The sequence below is a fragment of the Onychomys torridus genome, chromosome 4 (assembly GCF_903995425.1).
Source record: "Onychomys torridus chromosome 4, mOncTor1.1, whole genome shotgun sequence".
In the NCBI taxonomy this organism is placed as follows: Eukaryota; Metazoa; Chordata; class Mammalia; order Rodentia; family Cricetidae; genus Onychomys; species Onychomys torridus.
In genome coordinates this window covers 110556147-110578190 of record NC_050446.1, presented here as the reverse complement: position 1 = coordinate 110578190, position 22044 = coordinate 110556147, and the positions used below count along the sequence as shown (strand labels likewise).

At 42.4% G+C, this 22044-nt stretch overlaps 1 protein-coding gene across 1 annotated transcript; it reads right to left on the bottom strand.

Moving 5' to 3' along the window:
• Window positions 1-1427: 1427 nt before the first annotated feature.
• Lamp5 (lysosomal associated membrane protein family member 5) lies at window positions 1428-20190 on the bottom strand. The gene is made up of 7 exons (XM_036184942.1): window positions 20095-20190; window positions 14402-14694; window positions 13714-13886; window positions 13209-13340; window positions 12979-13084; window positions 11773-11961; window positions 1428-2046 (listed from the first exon to the last, which is right to left on the bottom strand). The coding sequence occupies exons 2-7, from the start codon at window positions 14463-14465 to the stop codon at window positions 1868-1870; spliced, it is 843 nt and encodes a 280-aa protein (XP_036040835.1). The 5' UTR covers window positions 14466-14694; window positions 20095-20190; the 3' UTR covers window positions 1428-1867.
• Window positions 20191-22044: the final 1854 nt, after the last annotated feature.

Below are 22044 nucleotides of genomic sequence, written 5' to 3'. Positions count from 1 at the left end.
CATTCTCTTCATTTCATTCTTTCCTCATCTTTTTTTTTTTTTAAGATTTATTTATTTGTGTGTATAGTTTTCTGCCTGCTTATATACCTACATGCCAGAAGAGGGTACCAGATCTCATTACAGATGGTTGTGAGCCACCATGTGGTTGCTGGGAATTGAACGCAGGACCTCTAGAAGAGCAGACAGTGCTCTTAACCTCTGGGCCATCTCTCCAGCACTCTTTCCCCATATTTGTTTATCCTCTTGCAAATATATATTTTTTTAATCCAATCTGCTTCTCTGGTTACTAAACCATTGTAGGTTTATTTTCTTATTTAAAAAAAAAAAAAAGCCAAAGACCAGAGTGTAGTGTTGTTGTTTTTTAATTCATTTTCAAAAGCAAACTCACATGGATTGATTCTTTAGGTCCCCTCACTTGGACCTGACATATTATGAATTCCAAACAACTGTGCATAGTGACATTAGACGGATTCTTGTGCTGCAAAGTCACTGGACGCAGGTAGCAGTGAAACATTCCCAAACAACCACTAGACATGCAGAGTGCCAGCCAGAAGCATGGATCGTTCAGGGATCTTGCTGCAGGGAGCATGAGGTTGCATTTTGTGTGCATTGAAAACAGTGTAAGTCTAACCCAGGCTAAAATCCTTCAACCTACAATTTCTCCTGCCTACAAGAGGTACTGTGGTGAATAAAGGTGGCCAACCAATGTCCAGTCCAGCTTGAGATCCATGCCACAAGAGGGAGCCCAACCCTGACATTGCCTGAAGGGCCAGGTACCAGAGGCTGGGTGGCTCAGACACCTAGGATAGAACTAGACATGATAGCCCCCCCCCCCAAAAAAAAAATCAGTGAAGTGATTCCTAATAATATTCTGCTATACTTATAGACAGGAGCCTAGAATAATCATCACCAGAGAGGCTGCATCCATCAGCTGATGAAAACAGATGCAGAGACCCACAGCCAAACATTAGGTGGAGCTTGTGGAATCCTGCAGAAGAAGGGGAGGAAGGATTGTAGGAGCCAGAGGAGTCAAGAACATCACAAGAAAAACCACAGAAGCAGCTAACCCAGGCTCATAGGGGCTCACAGAGACTGAACCAACAATCAGGGAGCCTGCATGGGTCTGACCTAGGCTCTCTGCATATATGTTACAGTTGTGTAGCTTGATCTTCTTGTGGAACCCTTAACAGTGGGAGTGGAAGCTGTCTCTGACTTTTTTGACTGCTTTTGTGACCCTTTTCCTCCCACTGGATTGCCTTATTCAGTCTAAATGTAAGGGGAAGTGCCTAGTCTTATTACAACTTGATACGCTATGTTTGGTTAATATCCCTGGTAGAAGAGTGGATGGTGGGGGGGCAGGCACACTGGGAAGAAAGAAGGGAGGGGAAACTGCAGTAGAGATGTAATATACGAGAGAATTTTTTTTTTTTAAATTTTGCCTATTAAATAAAAAGAAAGATAGAAAAGAAAACCATGTAAGTAAGCCAGCTGAGGCCAAGGGAGCAAATAGAGGTCTCCCAAATGAAGGGTTTCCAGTTTCTAAATATAAAAGCCACCACTTCCTTTCTGGGTGCTGTAGACTTACAAAGTCAGAGAGTCAAAGCTAAGCTACCATGAGCATGAAAGTTGTCTATTATCCAACCCACCCACCCCCACTTCCTCCCCAGCATGGACATAATAGTCACCATTCAACCCACAAATCCCAAGGCCTGCCCACCATCCCTGGGTTTAAGCATGGACACAGGCCAGGCAAGACTTTAGTGCCCATGCCTGTTGGAGTGTAGCTATGTTGGTGAAAAGTGCCATTGTTGTTCCAATTGATCCAGTTTGGGGGCACAGGACCTGGAGGCTGTCTGCCTAATGGTCCTTAGCCCATGTGCTTATACTGAGATCGGTCTCTGGGGATCTGCACCTGGTTGGCAGTCATTTTATGGTGGATGTGGTAGATCACAAGTGTTATCACAATGACAAGGCCCAAGATGAGACCCAGAATCAGGGGCAAGGTCTCTTCCAACTGCTCTCGCTCATCCACTGGACATTTATGCTCTGAAATGAGAAAGAAAAAAAGCAGTGAGCTCTAGTGAAAATATTCTGAATCCTAAGCCCTCCTAGCAAAAGCAGGAAAGAAGCAGAGATGAAATAATATCTCAGGAAAGCCTTTGTAGATTGACAGGTCATTTTTTTTCCTTCATTTAGTCTTAATATTTCTACATAATATCAAATAAGTATATATCAGTTTAGCAAGACCATATTCAGTTATTCCTGGCAGCCATCAAAAAATCCAGGTAATTTATTCAATTTTAAACTTACTTGAAGAATTTATTAAAATTTCTAATGTTTTGGAATTAGATATAGCCACTCTCATTTTAATTTCCATTTTTAACTTTTAATTAATATCTAGCATACACAAGATTACTTACAAACACAAATGTTTAAGAGGACTGAAAATAACAAGTACTGGCAATGATTAGAACATGTGGGCTCAACACTTGCTGAAAACAAACTGTTAATAGGGAAACTGTTAAACAACCTGGTTAAACTGATAAACTGCTAAAGCATTCACCAGTCTGGTGATTCCTAGGGAAGACAAATGCACACTTGCCTTAGAACCCAGCACAACCTTTCTATACAATCCCAAGAAAAATGAAAACATGTGGACAAGATGAGACTGAAATGAAAATATCCATGGACACTATGGAGAATAGTTCAATCTGGAAATGACAGAAATGTTCATCAAAATGGAATAAACTGCAATATATTCATAAAGTATAATATTAGTCAACAATAAAGATGGATGAAATATGGCAACAAATTACAAAATGAGTGAATTTCAGAATCCTTATGTTGAATAAAAATTGACCCAGAAAAAGTACAGATTGTATTATCCCTGTTTCTATGAAGTTCTTGAACAGGTAAAATAAAGTCCATGGTCCTACAAACTAGAAATCTGTTCATACATGGGGGAAAAAAACTCAAGAGAACTTTTGGTTCTCATAACTTAATCAATGTCTGGGTTTCAAGTATATGTAAAAATGTATTGAATTATGTACCTTCAACTGTTCTTTACTTTAAACATGAGACTTTAAACTTAATTACACACCTTAAAAGTTGAACATTTAATACACTCAGATTGGACTATAATGAAGCACACCTTGATAAATATTTACATTTGAACAACCCATGTAGCTGGCATTTAGACTGTGATAGGACATCCGGCAATACTTTACAACTGGGTCATACTTTCACTCTCTTAAAATCCAAAATAACGAAATAGCCCTCTGTATCCAATGCTACCTAGAAAAAGTGGGGAGGGAACATGAGGGGGAAGGAAGTGGGGGGAGAAGGAGGGAAGGAGGGGAATGGGAAATTCTGACCTTCTGATAGTCACACCTTTTAGATAACTGGAAATCCTTTTTATGAGTTGGATGCACAAAAATTCAGCTTTGAATATCTCTTTCAGAGGACTGAGATTTCAAGTCAGAATGAACCAGCAAGCATTTCCTGGGTCACTACTATATGCTAGGCTCTTCTAGAATCTTCCCACCATACACAGAACAATCAGAAAAAGCAGAGAAGTCTCCTGAGCCCCAGAAACTATTCCTCTTGAATAATTGGGAACTTACACTCCAGTATACAGCTTTTCAAAACTTTCCTGAGTCCTAAATTTTTCCTCTTTCTTTTAAGATAGCCTCATTTGGTATGTCAGGCTGTCCTTGAACTCATAATCCTGTCTCCTCAGCCTCCTGGGATTAAAGGTATGCATTGGCACACCTAGATTTTTTTAATTTTTTTTATTTAATTTTACATATCAGCCATGGATTCCCCTGTCCTCCCTCCTCCCGCCCCCCCCCACACCAGCCCACCCCTCCATTCCCATCTCCTTCAGGACAAGGACTCCCCTGGGGATTCAGCTCAACCTGGTAGATTCAGTCAAAGCAAGTCCAGTCCCCTCCTCCCAGGCTGAGCAAAGTGTCCCTGCATAGGTCCCAGGTTCCAAACAGCCAGCTTATGCACTAAGGACAGGTCCCAGTCCCACTGCCTGGGGTCATCCTAAACAGTTCAAGCTAATCAACTGTCTCACTTATCCAGAGGGCCTGATCCACTTGGGGGCTCCTCAGCTATTGGTTCATAGTTCATGTGTTTCCACTAGTTTGGCTATTTGTCCCTGTGCTTTCTCCAATCATGGTCTCAACAGCTCTCGCTCATACAGTCCCTCCTCTTTCTCGCTGCTTGGACTCCTGTAGCTCCACTTGGGGCCTGGCCATGGATCATTCCATCAGTCATTGGATGAGAGTTCTACCATGACAGGGTGTTTGGCCATCTGGATCACCAGAGTAGGTCAGTTTGGGCTTTCTCTTGACCATTACCAGTAGTCTATTGTGGAGGTATCTTTGTGGATTTCTGGGGACCTCTCCAGCACTTTGCTTCTTCCTATTCCCATGGGGTCTTCATTTATCATGGTCTATTTTTCCTTGTTCTCCCACTCTGTTCTTGAAACAGCTGGTATCTCACACTCTGCTAAGCTCTCTTTCCCTTGATCTTTGCCCTTCATTACCCCCCCCCCATCCAGTTTGCTCATGTATATCTCATCCATTTCTCTGTTGTTGGGGGATCCCTGTGTCTTTCTTAGGGTCCTGCTTTCTAGGTAGCCTCCCTGGAGTTGTGCAGTCTAGTCATTCTTTGTTTTACATCTAGTATCCTCCTATGGGTGAGCAACCCCACATCTGACAGAGGGCTGATATCCAGAATATATAAAGAACTCAAGAAATTAGACATCAAAATGCCCAACAGTCCAATTAAGAAATGGGCCATAAAGCTAAACAGAGAATTCTCCACAGAGGAAGTTCAAATGGCTGAAAGACATTTAAGGAATTGCTCAACATCCCTAATCATCAGGGAAATGCAAATCAAAATGATTCTGAGATACCACCTTACACTTGTCAGAATGGCTAAGATAAAAAAAAAAAAAAACACTGAAAACAGCTTATGCTGGAGAGGATATGGAGCAAGGGGAACTCTCCTCCACTGTTGGTGGGAATGCAAGCTTGTACAGCCACATTGTAAATCAATATGGGGCTTTCTTAGCAAATTGGGAATCCATCTCCCCCAAGACCCAGATGTAGCACTCTTGGGCATCTACCCAAGGAATGCTCAATCATACCACAAGGGCACATGCTCAACTATGTTCATATCAGCATTGTTTGTAATAGCCAGAATCTGGAAACAACCTAGATGCCCTTCAACTGAAGAATGGATAAATAAAATGTGGTACATATACACAGTGGAGTATTACTCAGCAGAGAAAAACAATGACATCATGAGGTTTGCAGGCAAATGGATGGATCTAGAAAAAATCATCCTGAGTAAGGTAACCCAGACTCAGAAAGACAAACATTAGGTATGTACACACCTAGATTATGATCCTTAAATTAACATTCCATTTTAAACACAAAGGTGATCTCTCGTCTAGTGACATAACAACTGCACAAGGAAAATGACGTTATTGTACTTTTTATACATGAAGCAATGGAGGCACCAAGGGGCTAAGTACTGTGCCGGGGATAAAGGAAGCCCCACTGGAAAGAAATGGATGGACTCGGCAGTGTAACTGTAGCACAAGGAGAGCAAAAGAGGCAAAGAGGCTGGGGTGCTATTGCAGTTTCCCAAACATGTGTTCTTTATTACTTTAGGAAAAACCTGAACTAAAGCCACAAGAAAGGGGAATATGAGACAATATCAAGCTCTAGAGATGCTAAAAAACATCATGTGAGGACCAGCATGGTAGCTTAGACATGTAATCCCAGCCCTTGGGAGGCAAAGACAAAAGAATATATAAATTTCTGGGGCTAGTTTGTGCTACATATTGAGACCATGTCTTGAAATAGTAGGTTGTCTCGGGTATTTTGTTTCAGTAATAAAATGCTAACACATAATTTCTTCTCTTTACATCACTTAAAAAAATGGTGCTGCTTATGAGTCATTCAAGCATGTTTGATGAAACTATGGGCATCTATTCAGAACAGTGCTTATGAATGCAAAAGATAAAATGCATGGAAGGCTGCAAAGACAATCAAAATTCATCTATCCAAGTATTTTTATTAATTTGAGATTCAGCAACGTATGTGTTTCTTTACTGACATATGCATGCTGGCTGTGACTGACACATGCATGCTGGCTATGATGATAAAGTTGTGAAAATTATCAGTGTTATTCTACAAGGCCTGCACAGACTTCTGTGAGTAGAAAAACAATGGTTTCTATTGGTGACAAAGTCACAATTACTGCTAATAGCACTGTGTTTATGACCTTCATTTATAACCCAAAGAAATGTTTAATGCTCTAAATACTGCTCATTGGTTAATGAAAGCAATACAGTTTTTCCATTGAATTTTACACACATACACAATCAGAAACTCACTATCCACAAACTCTGTGTGCTGCTGAGTTAAAATCCCGGTCAGTGATCTGATTATTAACTCAGAGATCACAGAGCAAGATAGGCCCTAGCTTCCTCATAAAGGAAGAGAGAATCCCTTGGCTTAGCCCAAATTACATCTGGCTCCACATGGCCCAGGACCATGCATCTCTGTCCACCTCACAGGATTTGGGACTCCCCCATACTCTGATTGGACCAGACTTTAGAGCATACAAAATGCAGGACTGAATGTGTGACACACAACAAGAAAACATGAACAGCAGCTCAGTGACTTGGGAAACAGACCAGACAATACAGGGCCCATCTGATGCCAGCTGCAACAGTCAATTAGACTCCCCTCAATTTAACAATGTGCCCCCAAATCAGGTTCTGATTGGAGGGTGTGGCCTTTGTTTGTTGTGTTGCATTTTAAATCTGTATTCACTCCTTGAGAACATTGTACTCTTCATTGTGTCCCAGCCGAGCAGTAGTAGGATAGGCAAAGTGCCAAACTGTCTGCCTGGGGCTCTCCTAACTTCCACACTGTTTCTGAACAAATAGCAGGGTTAACTTTGGGTAGCTGGGTATCCCTCCCTTGTCTGACGGTGTCGCTAGAGACAGGACTTGATCCTCTCTCACGCTGTGTGTGGGCTGCCTCTATACTCGAGCATTGTTCACTGAGAAACTGTGACCTCGATTGGCAGGTTCATCAAGATTTATGTATTACAGATGAAAAATAATTCAAGTATGATCATTAGCTGGATCCTCATGCTGGGAAAGTGGTGTGTGCTATATAAACCATTTCTCACTAGACTGTGTGCTCTCCCATGGCAGGGAAGGTGTATAAATCCCATCCCTAAGGATACCAGACATGTACATGATCCATCCATTCTCCCCTTGGCCTTCACCACTTCTAATGGGCTTTAACTAAAAGGCAGGCTATAAATTCCAGAAAATAAAGGTCTTCAAAGCAGCTATCAGTAATGGATGGCATTGGTGTGTAAATGCCAGATTCCCTCTACTTCCTTAGTGAGCAACTCGAAGGCATGCCCCAACTTAGCTCCAGAGTACATTGCCTGGAATATAGAACTCTATGACAGATTGCATGGCCCTGTGCACAGGCTCCACACAGAAGCCTTCAACACAGTTCTCAGTGTTGTCCTCTGGAATCACTTCCTGTTGTCTGCTTACTCCTGAGGTACTGGCAAACAGTAATCCATGAGAGCAAGGCCACATTGGGAAATAACATGTCAAACACAAGTCTAAAAGGTCTGGAATCTGCAGACGGTCAAAGTGCTTGTAAGAAGGCATCTTGTCAAGTTTTTCTTTGGGGAGGGTGATATAGAGAAAAGTGAAAAGTTTCATCTCCAGTATAGCATTAGCCCCCACAGGCAGCATGCCCTGGTCCAGCTGTTAGGGAAATGATTAACAAGTTCAGAAGGTCAGTGGCACAGAGTTGCAGGGTAGAGCATTTGTCTAGCATGTCTCTGGGCTCAATTTCTAGTACCAAAAATTGAAAATAAACAAACAAGAAAAAAACCAAAGTGTAAATGCTTGTTGAATTCAGGGTTCTCAGGACCTCTGATACTCCATGTACGTGGGGTCCTTTGTGTCTTTTGTTGGACTGTTTTCCCCCTGAAAATTAAAAAGGGCCCCGTTTTCTTGTGACCTGTTTTAAATATCTATAAATTTGAGTCTCTAATAAAGGAAAACAAAGAAAAACTTCATAATCTATTATGTTTTCCTGACATTGCATGTCAAATTTTCCTTTCATTCGAACCATTAAAATACTCAGGATAATCCATTTCCTCTCAGTGAAGAAATCTCCTATTCCATCAGCCAGAAATACCCCAGACCCTCAAGGGGTTGTACTGTGAATTAATTGCAGAAGGACAAGTTAATTAACCCCAACTGAGAAACATGGGGTGCTGTGAAGAGCAGGTGAGGACAGTGCTATTCAAAGTGTGTTTGGTATACAAATGAGCCAAAGGTACCCTCTCCAAGTTGTTTATTTCTTCCCTGAAGCCTGAGACCCTTTATCTCAAAAGCCTGCTGGCACCAAACTCAAATTTTTACGAACTCAGTTATTTTTAAAACAATCCATGTAGACAAATGTTTAGCCATTTAGAGCCTGCTTGCTTTGTATGGTCCTTGAAACCTCACCCCACAGCTGCTGCCCATTGATAAGGGAGGACCTTGTTCTTATACAGCTCCAAGCCATGGCAGCCTCTACCAGATGTCTCGCAGAGGGACCCCAAACTCTTCTCACTCCTGTTTTTGGTTGCCTACTGTTAATTTTTTACTAAGACATATAACAGTTGCTATCCTTCAAACCCATAGAAATGCCATTTCAATGAATGCATGACCAATCCCTTTTTAGAAGGCAATTATGCATTTAATCACACACAATCTCTTAATAGTTGAGTAATTTGAGTAACAAAACTATAGTACATTGAAATGGGTGAACCATAATAAATCATAATCAAATATATAAGCAGCAATAAAATATATTACTAAACTGCAATGAGCTCCAATATTTTCAGAAAAATGCCCTGAGAACTGCTTAAATTTCAGGACTTCACCAGCATTAAAATAAGTCCAGAAACTATTTAATTTCACATTCCAAACTTTCTGAATTATAAAAAAAAAAAATCTGTCAAAACTTGATTTGGACATCATCATTTCTAATGCATTACCAATATTACTGATACCATTTTATAGTCATGTTATCAGTACATCTCACAGTGTGACATCTACCACTCAAGACTGATATCACTGCTTTAAATAGCATTAAAAGTTGGCTTACGTTTAGACATTCATGAACTGCAATGCACTCAAATTTTTCTGGTTTAACTAAAGCATTTGCCTATATCCCCTCGTATGGCCAACCACTGCTATGCATGACCCTACTCCTACACTGCTGCCACTAGACACATGGCCGGCCCTCTTTCCTTGAGGAAGTCTCTTCCTCCTCCCCTCTCCTCTCCAGATGGATGCTGGTCTTCACATTATGAGACTCCCTCTAGATGGGGTTATCCAAGGAGCTTCCCATCTCCTACAACCTCGTCCATCTCCACCCACCAAAGCTTGTTGTAAGTCTCACCCTCTTACACTTCCAGCCCTTTATAGGATTCTGTCAATCAGCAGCATCACCTGGAGCTTAGCATATGGGGCCCCATCTCAGGGTCTACAAGAAGCAGACTCTGGATATTAATATCACAACTATGTTCACTGCCATTCAAAATTCCTGTGTGCATTAAAATTAGGCTGGGCTTACAATTAAGATCAGTTCTGCAGCTAAGTCCAATGCATTTAAGTGGACATGTGTGATGAAGATATCAACCCTCATCTGGCTGCTCTCAGCCCCAGTGACTATCCTCTTACCCATTTCACTGATCCTTCTTTGTTTATATCATATAGGCAACTAAATAGACAGCTGTGAAGACCATCAGGTAAAAACCTCCTGACACAAGAAATGGATTTTTCACAACAAAGCCCTGGCCATTTTCAAACACACACACACACACACACACACACACACACACACACACACACACCTGAAAGTGCATACAGCAACCATAGTGGTTGTGCAGATATGTGAGCAAACATTGTCTCCTTTCTGCCAGATGCATCCACTCACACACACATAGACATATAAAACACATTGGAAGCCCCTAGGAGCCCCAGTACTGGAACCTGAAAGGGCAATTCAAAAGGAAGCTTTCCAATTCCCTTAAATGGAACACAACAATCGCTCCCAAGACACTGGAGGGCAGATGCTAGGAAGCATAGGCAGGAGGCACCAGGAACAAAAGAATGTCTTCCACACAAAAGTGTAAGATCCAGTGAGTGATTCTGAATGATGCCTGTCTCCTCCCAGGAGCACTAAAGCCTGAGCCTGGGGCATGACACAGGTGAGGATATCCCAATTACTAGCCTGAAATGCCTGGGTAATACTGCAAATTGTCTATGCCTATTCTATCTGTATTTAGGAAATTATGTGTGCTTAAAGTCTCCATGTGTGCCTAGTAATTTTCTCCACCTATAAATGAAATGGATAATAATTGTTTTTAAACAAAATATATACCTAATTCTATGCGATGAATTTCACTGATTTATAGTCAAGAGCTTTACTCTTTATTCAGTAGTTGTTTGTTCTTTGTATACAAATAAACTTAAATATATACCAGGTGTGATTTCTCTGTCCATAGATAACGATCAACAACCTAGAAATAACACAGAATGTATTTGAATGGGATAGCGGTGAAGAAATATTAAAATCAACAATTGTAACACCGGAAGTGCCAAGAAACAAGGGAAAGCTAATAACAATTGACCAGCAGACAGCAAAGACCACTAAACACCACTAAAGGTTCCCTCTGGAACTCAAATGGGCTTATAATGACAACTCTGTGGAAGGATACTATGTCGTCCAGTATTCTTATAATGAGTTCCTGGGTCATCAATATCATATTAAATGTACTATTTCATCTTAAGAAAGTCACTCAATGCTACATTTTATAAATGCTCCCATAATAAGTAAATGTTTAAAACTTTGGGATCCTAACCCCTCAATCTTAGTTTCTACTCCTAAAATATACACAAATGAAAGTCTCTTTACTGAATATCAGGATATAGTTACCTGGACACCTAAACTGATCTATTACTGTGTTAGATGTTAATAAAACCAAATGGCCTGGGTCCTAGAATGCAGCACAATGGAAAAGCATTAAGATGGGGGCCTGTATTCTATCCAAGAGCACCACGGAAAGCTAGAAGGAAAGAGAGAGTGAGAGAGCAGATGGGGGTGAGGTAGGGAGAGGAATAAAAGAGAGGAGGAGGAGGTGCACAGAAGAGTCAGGCCTTTCTCTCAAGGAAAATTTACCTTCAGAATTCCCAAATGCTCTAGGGATGATTATTTAGGGGTGGTGGAGGCATTCTGTCAGGTATAGGTTGAGAGGAAGCTCCATTTGGGTGAATAAAAAATAGCTTGGGAAATGGGGGCGGGTGACTCAAATGGGAATCTTCCAATATTATGATCATTTAAACAATTCCTTGTATTCACTTGGTCATCCCCAACCCAGCAGAAAGTTCAAACAAACTAGAATCTGCCCGTGGGAAAAAAGCAGAGTATCAAACTGCCTTGAAATAATTTCTCCCATAGGAGCGAGTGAGAGAATAAAGAAGTGAGGGGGGTGGACGGGGTGGGTATTGCAGAAAGTTGACACATTCACTTCATAACCTCTACATCTTGTGAAAATTGCCTTTGCAGCATAGAAGAAATGCAGATGAAATCATCCTGGGAGCCCATCTTTAAAACCAGCCCCTCTCCCTTTCCTAACACCAGTGTAACCTACCTTCACTGAAGACAAAATCAGAGATGATGTCAAAGGGTTGAATGTGCACTGCGGACAGAATCATGGTGACAGTTTTCTGAGGATCACTGGAGGCCAGAGAAATGGACTGTTGAGCCTGACATTCATAGGACATCCCAGCTGGGGTTACCAAGGCAGCGAGGTGATGAGAGTTGGCCGTGTGCTTCCCAGCTGCAGGAGAACCAAAGTGGCAGTTGGGCTGGATGTGGCCTCACTGCTCCTAGCCCGGGGAGATCTCTGCTAAGCCCAGAACCTATTCCTCCTATTGATGCTGCAGTCCTAGGGCTGGAGCTTCAGGAAAGACACCAAGTGGGGATGAAGGACCAACTCCCCATCCTTTCTGAGACTGTCCTCATCAGATGCTAATTTGGAATTCCATTTTGGAAGAAGTGTGCTGTCTGAAAACACAACCTTTTTGACTAAAGCCTCAATCAGTAATTCCAAAGACAGAACAGTGGTGCAGCTCTCCACAGTTCACATTCCATTTTTTTCCTTTTCTGGCTCATGCTTGCTGTTCTTTCTCATTCCTTCTCTTTCTCCTCTCATCCTATGGAAAATTCTAGATTATTTGGGTGAAAGGAAAAAAATTAATTGTTTTACTGCAATTATCAAAGCATAAAGAGGAAGAGATGATGCCAGCATTCTTTTGCATCCTCAGTAAAAATCCCTTTCCAACACAGAGCCTGAGTGATGGTAGGCCTCCTTACAATCGAGACAGTGAATTTTGCTTTTGCTTTAAAATACATTTAAATGTATTTCTGGTATTTGATAGTGCTTGCAGATAGGCACGTTTTTATTTCAGGTGTGGGTGCTCTTCTTCTCTTTCCAATGTTTTTGGAAGACCAAGGTGAGGCTAAGTGGGGAAAGCTAATGAATTAAAATACAAGATACAAAATCTGCCCTGAGGTGGTTGCAGTTAAAGCCCCAGAGAGCTATGCCGTTGTGCACAGAAAGATCCTGGAGCCCACCCAACCCTGTAGCAGTGTCTTCTTGCATTTTTTAATACATGAGAGCAAACTAATCCTTGATGCAGAAAAAAAAAAAAAAAAATAGCCGCCCCCCGCCCCGTGGGGGCCCAGGTTTGTACTCAGAGCACAAATCCCAGAGCTGTTCCCAAAACCCAGAGACAGGATGCATGTTTCTGGCTTGCTCTTGCCCCTGTGCGCAAGCTTTCCCAGCCACACTTACCACTCACTGGGTCTTTAAAGTGAGTCTTCTCTAAGGTATCATAGACAAACTGCACCTTGCTCAGCCTCCAAGTCGCCTCTGGCCCTTTGGAAGTGTTGTGACTTTCCTGTCAAGATGGGGAGACTCCTGTGAACCGCTCCAACTGCTTTCTAATGGACAACCCCAGAGGCCACTACTGAGCTCACCCACACGGGCTTCACCATCCCTCTGCGTCCACCGCACCGAATTACCTTTACAAATAGCATTTTGAGTGTGTAGGCGCGATCTACCCAGAACACCTGCAGCTCCGACTCGTTGTGGCCACAGCGGCCGTTCACCTCAGCTCCCCGGGTCAAGGCGATCTCAGCCTGTTCTGTGATCAGCTGGGAACACACACGCCCCGCGCCCCCTCAGCGCGTGGGGCCCTGGCGCAGATCGGGAAGGGCTGCGCGTCCAAACTCTAGCTTGCAGGTTTGGGCGCTCCTGTGCACGCGCGCTCCGGGGGTCCAGTAACATGCGGGTAGACTCTTACGTGCACACCCCTCCAGGAGGGGAGTAGAGAGGGGGTTTACTTTTAAAGCAGGCAGGGCGAGCAGAAGGCGTTGCAAGCTGGAACCCCCATGCAGCATTCGGGAACAGCCTGCAGGGATTTGGGGGGAAGAGGCGGGCAACTGAGGTCTTGGCAGGGCCTGAAGGGAGGGTGCCCTTCGGCCCTGCAGCCCTAGGGGCAAGCTGGGGAGGAAAAAGGCTCCTTACATCCACGTAATTGTTGGCCCACACATCATAAGGTACAATAAATTTGGCTGCAAACTCTGCCATGAGACACGTCGTCCCATTTTCCCGCACCACAAATATGTCTTTCCCGGGGTTCGTGGAAAGGCCCGAAAGATTTTCCACTTCTTGTTCTGCCACGGTTTGGACCATTGCATCTGCAGAGCAAGCAAACCAATCCCATCGATTTCAGGCTCAACTAGCCCGCGGCTTTAGGACACCAGAGACAGTTCTCTGCGGGCTGTGGAGTGGCAAAGTTCCCAGCTCAAAGCAGTGTGCTCCGCAAAGCCATTTCTCTAACTCAGCGTTACCAAATTCAGAATCACTGCCTCTGATTTATAATGAAAACAGGATCTAAAACAAAATTAAATTCTTACTCACAATACGCCTGGGCTTTAAAAAACACACTTGGGGGATTAATCTTTCCTGCCAGTGCCATGCCCTCCCCTCCCCATCGTGAGTATGGTCTGTGCAGCGCGCTCTGTCTGGGTGATACCACACAGGTGTGTGGCTCTCGGGGAGTTCTCTGAAACCGATGGGTCATCCCCGTCGCCAACCCCAAATAACCACAACACGTAAGGGCCAGTTTTAAACCGAAAGCTACTAGGTTTACTCTGTAGATTGGATTCTCTGCAGAGTCAACCCGCATTCCTAGTCCCCAGACTCTACTCACGGAAGAGCATCAGGAGAATCCGAAGTCTGTCTCCGCTGAGAAGGGCTCTTCCTCGGAGATCCATGCTCGCAGTTGCCGCCAGCCAGGCAGATGTGTTGCTGCTGCAAAGGCCGCCCCAGGAGGAAATCCCTCAAAGTGCCGGGTAGAGTGAGCTAAGGGGGGAGGGGGGAGCGCGGACAGGGAGGAGCGAGCGCGCGGGTCAGTCGCGTGCTGCACCGGGCGCTGTAGCTCTCCGGCGGCCGCTCACTGCAGAGGAAGAGCCCAGGATGCGGGAGCTGTCCACGCTGAGAGTGCTGGAAATGACGAGGTTGTGTTTCAGGACTTGTAATTTGGCTGTCTTAAGGGCCAATGGGATTGGGATGGTGTGTGGGAGGAAATGTCTCTCTAGGTCTGTTTTCTGTTCTGCAATGGTATCTGCAAAGATGAGTCTGTCCTAGGAAACTTAATGCCACCCTCGGACTTACTAAACCCTCCCACCAGGTACAGTCAGTATGTAGTGTAAATAGATATAACAGCACTGGAACCCTGGATCCTGGAGAGACATTTATCTTCTTCTAAAGGAAAGCGACAGAGCTCAAATTGTTCCTGCCCTGGAGAAGAAGGGTAGGCAGGGACAGAGATGGAAAATGCTATGGCAACAGTTTCTGGCTTTCAGAGACATCTTCTCTGTTCGCTCAAGAGGTTCTAAGTTTAAAATGACACCTCCTCAAAAGGGGAACCAAACAATGCAGTATATCCTTGTGGACTGAGTGGCCCATGAATCCCCCTCTCTGAGTGCATGTGGCCTGAGCTAGCTTCGCTCATTAAGTTGTGATCACTTTGTTAAGAAGGTTGCAAATAAATCTGAAGCTCATGAGCATACAGGGTTATCTGGGGTCTGGTAGGACAGAAATTTTAGAACTATCCTGTAGGTGAAGACCCAAGGTTATATAATGAAAACAAACACACAGGTATTACTCTAAAGCTTCTACTGGTGCAGAAAGGCAAACATCGCTGGATAATTCCTTTATTTGCTTTTGGTAGTTCACTGAATTTTTTAATTCTTGCTCATAAATCAGAATGCACCTCTTCTGGGAGTAGACATGGTGCCCTCATTAATTGTAATGATGTCCAAATATTTCTTTTATTAGAGGATATTGTGTTAGGTCAACAAATAATAATCACCTTAGACACAAGTCATTGCCAATGTCGTGTTAAAGGGCAAACTACAAAGCATTTTTACCTATGTTGTCAGCCTGAATCACCCCATGACATTAGAAGCTGAGCAAGGAAAAAGAGAGGTATTGCTACACCTACCCCAACGTGAAACACTGAGAAATTAAATGACCTTCTCAAATGTCAAATGGCCAGTTAGAATTAAAATAGAAAAAAATCACATGTTTTAACTTTATAGGGATCATATTCATTTCTCTTTACATAACACTTTGACTCCAAAATGCAGTACATTGTGACCACCATCACAAATCTTTATTAAATGGCAAAAAGACTGAAACCTAAAAATATCAATTATCCACATTCTTGACCTGTATAAAGTGCTGATTTAAGTATAGACATATTCTGACATAGTGTTTGCTTCAAACTGTCAATATATTTGGTTGCATTTAATTTTTCCAAAAAAAAAATCAAGAGTTAGATCACTAGCACCTCAAATTATAAAGTAACACTTGAATTAATACTGAAGCTTTATATTTCTTGGTATATATCTGTATTTTGGTATTTCATCAAAAAATTCACAAGCCTTATATAAATTATTATATACACAAAATGGAGGTAAAATGTGACTAATGTGACTCTTATCATATATATGTATATATATATATATCATATATATTGTTATGTTAGCATGATTGTATCACATTTATTTTCCTATGATACTGTAAAGCTTATAAAGCAAAGAAACATTCATCCTTGTGTGTGTGTGTGTGTGTGTGTGTGTGTCTATCTATATTTGTCTTTCTCTCTCTCCCTTTCTTCCTCCCTCCTCCTCCTCCTAGTTTAATAAGGAAAGAAAAGATAGATTTATGAAGTATGTATTACTTACATGTGTGACCTTCTAGAGGATTGAGTTTTTCTTGTCTAAAAAATTGTAACATTTAAGGCAGTGGTTCTCAACCTTCCTAATGCTGTGACCCTTTATTATAGTTCCTCTATTTGTGGTGACCCTCGACCATAAAATTATTATTGTTACTATCTCATAATTGTAATTTTGCTACTACTGTTCTGAACATATTTATAATGTAAATACCTGTGTTTTCCAATGGTCTTAGGAGACCCCTGTGAAAGGGTCCTTCAACCCCCTGAAGGGTCATGACCCACAGGTTGAGAACCATTGAATTAAAGGATGGTTGGTTAGGTCAGTTGAGTCATTGAATTTAAAAACTATTCAAAATAAAATACAGATTGAAGCCATCCATAAACTTTAACTGAGTAACAACCACTTGCATTGTGTATAATTGAGATTTAAAAATATAGCAATATAAAAGCAGGAGAGGTGCCTGTTAAAGATTACAGTGATTTCTTTCATGGTACCTTATTGCAGATATCATCACCTTATGAATTGTTGAAAAATAAACTAAATTCATTCATAATGGTCTCCTTTCATAATAAGATAATAGATGGGAAATTTTCTTGACCAATGATCTTAACCATTCTGCACAATTTGTGCAATGTGGTTCTTTGATAATTATTTCTTTCCATTCCTTTTCATTCGTGATAGAAATGATTCTTTGTTGACACCAAAGAGTATTTAAACAAGTTGAAAGGGAAAAATGGAAGGGACAGTTTTAATTTTTTCCTCCTAGGAGTATCACCTTCAAATAATAATTGATGCAGTGTGTGTGTGTGTGTGTGTGTGTGTGTGTGTGTGTGTGTGTGGTGTTTGATATTAAACATGGCTTACATGCATAAATATCTAGTAAGTCATTCAGCTTATCACTGATGACTCTTATTTGCAATACAAACTGGATTATTAAATCTCAAACTTGCATCTATATTTAATTTAACAACTGTTTAATTCTCTTAAAGAAAAATATATTTGGGTCTTTACCATAACCAGAAAAGTGACAAAAGAAAATTTAGCAATGAATCGTACTTTGAGATATTCACAAATGGGGCTGGAAAGATGGCTTAGTGGTTAAGAGCACTGGCTGCTCTTCTAGAGGACCCAGTTCAATTCTCAGCACCCACATGGCAGCTCACAACCATCTGTGACTCCAGTCCCAAGGGACTGGATGCCATTTTCTTACTTCCATGGCACATACATAGTGCATAGACATTTGTGTAGACAAAACATCTATACCCACAAATAAAGATATTAACAAAGGTCTCCAGAATAAATTTGATCCATTTTTCACACCTGGAGTGTGAAAAGGTAGGAGAATTGGTGTAAATGTGTGCACTTGTATAGATAACGGATGTGTCTATTTTCAAAATCATTGCTACTGCTGGCCAACACCAAATATTAAGTATAAGTATAATTCAAACACATTAGGTTTATGATTTCCAGTAGGTCCTCTGGGTCCTTTGGTGGACTCTCTCCAATTCATATACTCACTCATTGTATTAGTTTCTATAACTCTCCTGCCTTCTGATGACATCTATATCATCCAAGTGGTGGAAATGCCTCTCCAGTTTAGGTGGGAGAAAATAAGATTACATGTGAAAATATGATGGGGGTGGCATTAATGGGTGTGCAGTAATATTTTGGAGCAAAGGGAGGAAGGCAGCCACCCCAGGAGAAGAAAGGCTGTAAATGACAAAAAAAAAAAAAAAAAAAAAAAAAGGAGCCTCTTGGGAAAGAAGAGTCTTGACAGGAGTATCGAATGAGCTGCGATGGAAGACAAAGCAAGGCCATGCAGATGAGAATATAACTTCCTGTAAGCAGACAATGTAACTCTTCATGTTTCCATGTTTATGAGTTTGCAATAAAAAGAAATTAGGACCCCAATCCATAGTGTTTTGTGTACAGTGACCCTCTGCATTGTTTCTCTGACATTCTGTGTACACACATATGCAAAACAATGGCATCTATAAAACTCATTCTACATAAAATTAAAGTTTTTAAGTTGCTGCATCTCTAAAATTGACCAGCATAGAATCGTGAAAAAAATATGAAAATCGGTAAACATTACTTTTTACAAAATCATATTTATGTGCTTCACAAAGGAAAGGTTGGTCTTTGTTCCAGCTGAAATATGGGCACTGAGATTTCTATCCTCCTTACAGTGAAATGTAAAAATGATTCTTCTGTATAACACCAATGTCATACCAGACAAGTGCACACAAAAACACAACGTGAATCACAGAAGCAGATTAACCTAAACTGAAGCAGACTCACACATGTGTTAAGCTAGAAATGCTCTCACCCAAGCCTTTCCTTTGTTTAGCTCATCACAGAACAATTATCTCACAGCATCAATCATTACAGACCTCAAATCCTTTTTAGAACAGAAAACAAATGAAGATAAGGACCTAATTATAAGTTTTTATCAGAATATTTTGTTCATACGCTGTCAAACACCATGGTATTTTGAAAGGATCTAGAAATAGAGATTGGGTTTGTGATGCACTCAGCTTTCCTGGTCTTGGTGTGAATACCTTTATCTTTTAATTTCTTTGGTCCTTCCCACATTTATTTCAATAAGAGCTGTTCTTACAAAGAGGGCAATCATTGAAAGAAACAATAAAAATTATGGCCCTTTCAATGGCTGTGTTCCTAGCAAGACCTGAAGAAATGTCATATGAACTCATTTAAAACAAATGGCTTCACCGTGGAGGGTTGAAGAGATATGAGCATGCAAATCCTACTAATGAACTGAAGCAAAGGAACAATTTTTATCTTTGTACCAGTCACTAGGTAAGTGTTTTGGCTAGGTTTCAGTTAATTAGGTGGGGCTTCAGGTACAGTCTACAATGCTTCAGTGTGTAAGGTCTTAGGCCATGGAGCACAGTCTCACTACTTCTTAGCAACAAGGGAAACTTTGCTGAATTGTGGTAAAGTTAAAACAAGACATACAGGAGTTTGTGATTTTTGTTGTTTCATCCTTTAAGATATCTCTCCAAGAAATAGCTACATTAGGGACCTAAGTAAGATTAGGCAATCTAAGATTCATTTAAAATAATTTGTTACCTGACTTCTGAGATCATTTCAGTGCTTAAAATCTCTTTTAGGAGGTGTCAGTCCCTAGAGAATCTAGTCATTTTAGTTACTCTTAATTGTCTTATCTGCAATTATTTTCCTATTATCTTGAAGCTAGGCTAGAGTCAATAATGGCATTTGGGAGGGAGGATGACAGTGGAGATAGGAACCTTTTGTTCTCTAGTAGAAGCCATTCAAGCCCAGCAGCTGGGGTGTAATATGTAATATGTGTAACACACACACACACACACACACACACACACACACACACACACACACCACACACAATCTATCGCCTGTAGTCTTGATGCCTTTACCCTAAGCTGATGAAGTCCTGAGCCTACAAGGGACCTCGGCTTCTAACACCAAATTGTTGGCTTCTCTACAATCCTTTCTACCCCAGGAAGACTTGCCAAATGAATAGATCTGGGAGAATCTAGGTGAGCAGGAGCCAGAGTAAGCCTTAAAGTATTGAAGAAGCAGAGAGATCAGGTTACAAAGATTTCACTTCTCCTTTCCTCCCCCACCCCAAACTGCCAGCTCCTTGTGTCCTCACCTCAAGGAAACTGCCCCAGCCATCCAGGTCCAGGTAAGAACTCCAATTCCAGGGGCGCGTGAGATCCTGGTGGCGCTTGGATTTTTGTAGCACTCCAGGCTCCAAGTAAGGGTTTCAAAACATACAATGGTTTCTGCTCAAAGACTGTGGAAGCCGAGAGGGCCTAAAAGCGCGCCAGGAACCAGGGTGTGGGTGGAAGCTCAGAGTCAGGTGGCCCGACGTTAGGTGTTGTTCTGCTTCACTCCTTTTCTGGGAATCTGGGAATAAGGTATGGAATGGAGGGCATTCCAGCTAGAAGAAAAATGCAGGCTTCCACTTTAAGGACCGTGTCCAGGGACAAACCAGGGGCCTGCCTTTGATCAAAAAGTCTTCAGCTCTGAGGCAGCTCCTGAGCTCAGAGACTGCAGAGCCCAGAGGGCTCTGAGCAGCGGATTTCTGCACAATTCTCCAGATGTTACGCCCTGCCCTACTGCAGGACCGGGGAACTGCACTCCTGCAGACCCGCCAAAGCGCAACCTGTCCACTGGACTCGCCCCTTCTCCTCTGGATGGAGCAGATTACAACTCTGGGCTCTCACACTTGATACAAACCAAGGAGTCATTCTCCATATATCCTTGACATTTTATATACAAATTTGTATACAGGGCTATGAAAATATCACGTTTTTGATTTGGTTTTCGCTGTGTGTTTACTGTTAGTTTGATTTATTTTTTTTTAATTTGAAAGCGAAGTTAATGACTTCTCAGGCTTTCCTCAGTCTGAAAGACTCCCGAGGCCCCTGCCAGGAGAACTGCCTCTATCAGAGGTTTTCTTCAGCCCTCCAGTCCAGGATGGGCATCTGTCAGTGCAGTCTCCAGGCTCAAATCTGTTTTCTCCCCAGGATTCCCTGAGCCTGCTACCCTTCTGATGAAAATCCTGGGCTGTGGATGTTTGGTAGCTGTCCACCGTCCCCCTGTCTCAAATGAAGTCAAACTGCCCTTGGGTCCCAGACCAATGAAACCACAGCCAGCTATGCGCACCAACGCAGGTCACCCAGAGGTCCGGAGCCCCGCAGCCATCGCTCTGCTATTCCCTGGTGATTTTGCCTAAGCGCACAGATGGGGCACGCCTCCTGCCTGGCGCTCCCAGCCAGAGACACTCCTGGGAGATGCAGGCTGATGGATCACCTCATTTCCCAATTTGATGGGCCGGAACCTGGCTGGGGAAGTTGGGTCGAAAGCTGGAGGCGGCTCAGGAGCTCTCAGAGCTGAATTTATCTGCGAGAATAGATAGCAACATATCTAAAGATAAACCTGGAGTCCACAAAAAGTAGGCTTCAGTTTCTGTTCTCTCAGTACCGGTAAGGCACACGTGGTGTCTGTTAGCAAGGAAGCTGAATGTGGAGGATGTTGCTAGGCGCATAGGCATCCAATGGTGCCCTGTGTCTCCCCTCCCCCCACCCCCTGCAGGCTGTGAACCGAGGAGGCCTGGCCCTTCCGATGCAGGGAAAGAGGCACAGGGAGAGAGCGAAATTTGTAAAAAATCAAAGTAGAACAAAGATCTGGTCTACATCTCTCCAAAGATCAAAGATTGGAACTTGGTTCATTGTAGGCCCACGTGTGTGCCACCACGCACATGTCATAACATTCAGTTTTAAGGAAGACAGCCTGAGGAGCCCCTGTTGAGTTCAAGCGGCCACTGGGATGGGTGCATGGAAGGCTAGAATCTTTTGTCTGACTCTCCCAAAAGATCAAGAAAGCTGTGCCCAGGATGACAGGGCAAAGCCGCTTATTGTCTCACCAATCAGAGCAACATATTTTTACAGCATACAGAAAGACATTTCCCCATCAAGGATGGCAGCCCAAACAGGGGTTGGAAAGGTTGACTTCTAAAACTTCCATCCCCAAGATGGAGCTTAAGGGAGAGGAAAGTGCTAGGTTGGAGAAGAAATCAAGCCATTGGAGACTTCTG